The sequence below is a fragment of the Chaetura pelagica genome, unplaced genomic scaffold (genome assembly GCF_000747805.2).
Source record: "Chaetura pelagica isolate M959 unplaced genomic scaffold, ChaPel_1.0 scaffold159, whole genome shotgun sequence".
NCBI lineage: Eukaryota > Metazoa > Chordata > Aves > Apodiformes > Apodidae > Chaetura > Chaetura pelagica.
In genome coordinates, this window is record NW_009954555.1 from 3675324 (window position 1) to 3679753 (window position 4430).

At 51.6% G+C, this 4430-nt stretch overlaps 2 protein-coding genes across 2 annotated transcripts in view; both read left to right on the plus strand.

The window, feature by feature from the left end:
• The window catches only part of CPTP (ceramide-1-phosphate transfer protein), a 2951-nt gene extending 2688 nt beyond the window's left edge, over nt 1–263 (plus strand). The window contains exon 2 of the mRNA XM_010005269.1: nt 17–263. Within this exon, the coding sequence (XP_010003571.1) occupies nt 17–263 (247 nt within the window). The remainder of the gene's footprint in view (nt 1–16) is intronic.
• A 2309-nt stretch (nt 264–2572) lies between these two features.
• The window catches only part of LOC104395472 (taste receptor type 1 member 3), a 4937-nt gene continuing 3079 nt past the window's right edge, over nt 2573–4430 (plus strand). The window contains exons 1-3 of the mRNA XM_010005170.1: nt 2573–2751; nt 3152–3452; nt 3881–4429. Of these exons, the coding sequence (XP_010003472.1) occupies nt 2573–2751; nt 3152–3452; nt 3881–4429 (1029 nt within the window). The remainder of the gene's footprint in view (nt 2752–3151; nt 3453–3880; nt 4430) is intronic.

A 4430-nucleotide genomic window follows, 5' to 3' on the forward strand; every position in this document is an offset into this window, starting at 1 on the left:
CCGGGGAGGCCTCCAGCCCCTCCGCGATCTGCACGGACTCGTACGACGAGTCCCTGGCCGCCCATCACCCCTGGCTGGTCCGCAAGGCCGCCCGGCTGGCGTTCCGCGCCCTGCCCCCCCGGGATGCCTTCCTGGAGACCATGAACGTGGGGTCCCCCCAGGAGGCCGTGGCCGTGCTGGGCGAGGCGCTGCCCCACATCGCCCAGGTTTACAGCATCACCCAGGAGCTCTTCGCGCGGCACCAGCTGCTGGACCTGCCCTGACACGGGCCCGGCTCCGGCAGGATGAACTGAGGCACAAAAACAACACCCCCAACAACGGTGTCTGGGTTGTCTGTCCGGGTTCCCTCCTCCTTCCTTCCTCAGGCTGCAGCTGACAAGCTGGCACAGCCGTTCAGGAGGCCTCAGTTTAGAGGAGAACAAAAATGTACCCATTTCTTTAGCGTGTCTGTCGTGGGGAGCCCCAGCTCTGCGGGAGGAAAAGCCAGCAGGGCTGGTGTGATGGGATCCCCCTTCCTGGGTTCACCTCCAGCTCAGCGGGGAGGGGGGAGGTTTAGTTTCCTTCAGCCAAACTCTGCAACTTCAGCTTTTGTGTTTACACGAGTAGTTAGGGACCCCTCTGGAGTCTGAGCACCCCCAGCACCCGTGAGCTCACTCTGCCCCTTTGTTTACAAGCTGTTCCCTGGGACAGGGCTTTGCCTTCTTATGCTTTAGCCTTGAAGATACAATCCTGAGTAACCAGTGTCCCAAGAGGGTCCCCACTGTCCCCTGTGCTCACAGGCTCACTGGGCTATTGCTGCTCAGTCTGTGTCCCCTGGAATCAAAGGAGGAAAGGGGGGTTAAGCTGTGACAGTTCTGCCTCTGTGCACAAGCAGAACTGCCCCTTCATCTGTGCTTTGTCTTGGGATGTGGAATCACTGCTAGTACTGCACAATACTCTGTATCCAGCCAAGGCTGCAGACTGTACCTTTTCCTTTTCCAGCTGTGCTTCTGAACTGTATTTTCATGTTTGTTTTTTTTTAATGAATGTGTCAATTACCTACACAAACGAGCTCTCTGTCTAGGGAGGACTCTGCACTTGCTCTGTCACTACTCTGAGGCTCCTGGCTTCTGTTGCTCATCACTGTGTATAATTGCTGGTGTGTGTACACACACAATGTATGTATCATGGAATTTGCTTTGCTTTCTGAGAGCTGAAAAAACACTTATCTTGTCATTCCAGGATGACACGGATATCTGGGGGAGCAGGGAGAGCCCTCCAGGCCACAGCCTGGTTCGGTGGTGTCTCAGGAGGCCTTTTTGGCCCAACATAACACTAAATGATGCAGGAACTCACTGTTACCTCACCAAGATTAAACTGGGCATTTAATCCTGTCAACAACACGCCTCTGAAGAGTGTCCTTTGTGGGAACGCTTGTTGCTTTATGGTGTTGGGAGGAACACGAACGCACCTTGGGCAAGCTCAGGGTCGGCCAAGCTCAGCAGAGGAAAGAGCACCCTGAGCTGCAGTGCCTGGTGTGCTCGGGAGCTGCAAGAACTCACTGATGCACTAGAGGGAGTTGGAGCATTTTGCACAAAGTCTGACACCCCTGGTCTCACCAGAAGGGATGGAGGGAAGTAAGTAATTGCCTGTGTCTGACTTGTATACCCCTGTGCAGCTGAATTTGGATTTAGAACTTTTTAAAAGAAGTTACAGCTAACACTTAAGTACTGCATTAAGGGGAAGGTATCCTTAACAGGGTGTCAGTATATATATATACTGATCAAATATATATAAATAAAAATAATAGTGACCTTCCAGTACCTGAGAGAAGCCTGTAAAAGGCTGGACAAGAGCTGTTCATAGGACATCTAATGATAGGACAAGGGGTGGTGGTTTTAAGCTAGGAAAGGGTAGATTTAGGTTGGACACTAGGAAAAAAATCTTTAATATGAGAGTGGTGGATGACTGGAAAAGGCTGCCTAAAGACCCTGGAGACACTCAAGGTCAGGCTGGATGGGGCTCTGAGCAATTTGGTCTAGTGTGATATGTCCCTGCTTATTGCAGGGGGGCTGGACTAGATGACCTTTAGAGGTCCCTTCCAACCCAAGACCTTCTGTGGTATCTGTACCACACAGCTGCTGCTTGCCTGAAGCTCTGCTACCCTCAGTTTCTAGAAACATGTTCCATTGAAGATGTTTCCTGTTGGGATGGAGCAGGGGGGCCTTGATGCAGAAGACACATGTCCAAGTCAGGGTGGGATACCCGAGTTACCACCTATCCCTGCAGCAAGTCCAATTTTCAGAGCTGTGACAAAGAAGTTAAGTTGTTCTGCTGGAGCAGAGGCTACTCATCCAGTAAGGGAAACCAGGATCACGTTTGCAACCAGGTTCTCTCCGAGGGTACTGCTGCCTATTTGACTATTGCCCACTAAGCAGAGTTCCACATTTAATGCATTTTGCTAAACAAATTCTTCCCCATGATTTTAATCTCTCCAAGTTCTATTTAAAGAGACTCACAGGGAACTGATGAAACTGTTCCCTCTCCCACAGTCACCTGGAGATTTCTTTGAAGCATTTTCCCCGGACATATCATGGTCCCTGCCCTGCTGCTGTGCTGGAGCTTTGGTTACACAGCAGCCCTCAAGCCCACATGCCTGTCAGCTCAGTTTAGAAGGCCAGGGGATTATATCCTAGGAGGCTTGTTCCCTTTTGGGATGGACACCGTAAACCTGACGGCACGATCGGAGCCCAGCTTAGTGGTGTGTGAGAGGTAAGAGCAATGTCAGCTTCACTGGTACTTGTTATCCAGCCCTGTGCACTAAGGAAAAGGAAATCACAGGAGGAAGGAATTTGGGGACCACTGGCTTTGTGGCTGAAGTACACAAAGAAAGCAGGAGGTGTCTGAGTCTTGACCTCCACAGCTAAACCTACTGGTTTTTATACCTGTTTTTGCCTCCTGTGAAGCACAGAGGATTCATCTGCTGACAGACAAGGCTCATTAGAGTGAAAGGTGCTCAGAGCCCCTCCACTCACAGCACAACACGTACAAAGACCGGGTAGGGGGATGCTCTGCTGACAGTGCCATCTGACCTGGCACCAGATGAGATGCTACAACGTCAAAGCCGACAGCACCGACAGACCCCGTAATTCCCCATCTCCTTTTCTTGCAGGTTGTTTGTAGAGGGGTTAATATGGGCTCTTGGGATGAAGTTTGCCATCGACCAGATCAACAACTCCAGCTCTCTGCTCCCAGGGGTGCAGCTGGGCTACGAGATGCACGACACCTGCTTTGAGCCCCTGGTGGCCCTGCAGCCCAGCCTGCTGCTCCTGGCGCGCGGCGGCACGAGGGCCGTGGCCCCGCTCTGCAACCACAGCAGCTACCAGCCCCGGGTCACTGCTGTCATCGGGCCTCACAAGTCAGGGCTCTGCCTGCTGACAGCCAAGCTCTTCAGCTCCTTCTTGATCCCACAGGTAAAGAAACTCTCTGGAGAAGCAGGAATTTTCGTTCCAGCTGGGGGAAGGGTTTGGCTCAACAACGCTGTGCTCTATGTCTAACCAGGGCTGTTAAAGCACAGATTCCTGCCTTTGCTTTAGAAAGTAGCTAATTGTCATTAATGATAGGGTGCTGTGATGGTGGACACCAATGGCAGTGGAAGGAGACAGCCACTGGGACAGTGCTACCAGAGGAAAGGGCCAGGGGCCAGGTTGCAGTTCTCTTGCTAAATGGACCTATCCCTTTAGATGAGCTCTTTCTTCCCACTATCCCAACCCAACAGTTTTGTTTTTTTTAATCTAGTGCACTGAGACAGAGCAGAGAAGGTGGAGAGTGACCTGGACTGTGAACACTTCCCTCAGCTTCACCCTTTGCCTCACTCCCTCTCTCACCCCCTAACCTGCAGGTCAGCTATGCAGCCAGCAGCGAGATGCTCAGCAACACCAACTTGTACCCGTCCTTCTACCGCACCGTTCCCACTGATAAGAACTTGGTGGAAGCTGTGGTCCTGCTCCTGAAGGAGTTTGGATGGAACTGGATTGCCACCATTGGGAGCGATGATGAATATGGCCGAGGAGCCCAAGGGCTCTTCTTAAGCATAGCTGGGAACCACAGCATCTGCATTGCATTTGAGGGGCTGATTCCTACAGACCTTGCAGACCCCAAAGCCAAAAAACAACTGGAAGATACCATTAAGTCAATTAACAGGACCAAAGTCAATGTCATTGTCCTTTTTGCCTTCAGTCATCCAGCTCAGGCCCTGCTGGAACACAGTATCAGGATGGGACTGAGCAAGAAAGTCTGGATTGGTACTGAAGCCTGGATACTGTCTGACATCATTGCCTCCATCCCAAACATTCAGAGCATTGGGACAGTCCTAGGCTTTATTATAAAAACAGGCACAGTCCCTGGCTTCCAGCAATATGTTGCCAACCTCTTTACCTCTATTCAGCAGG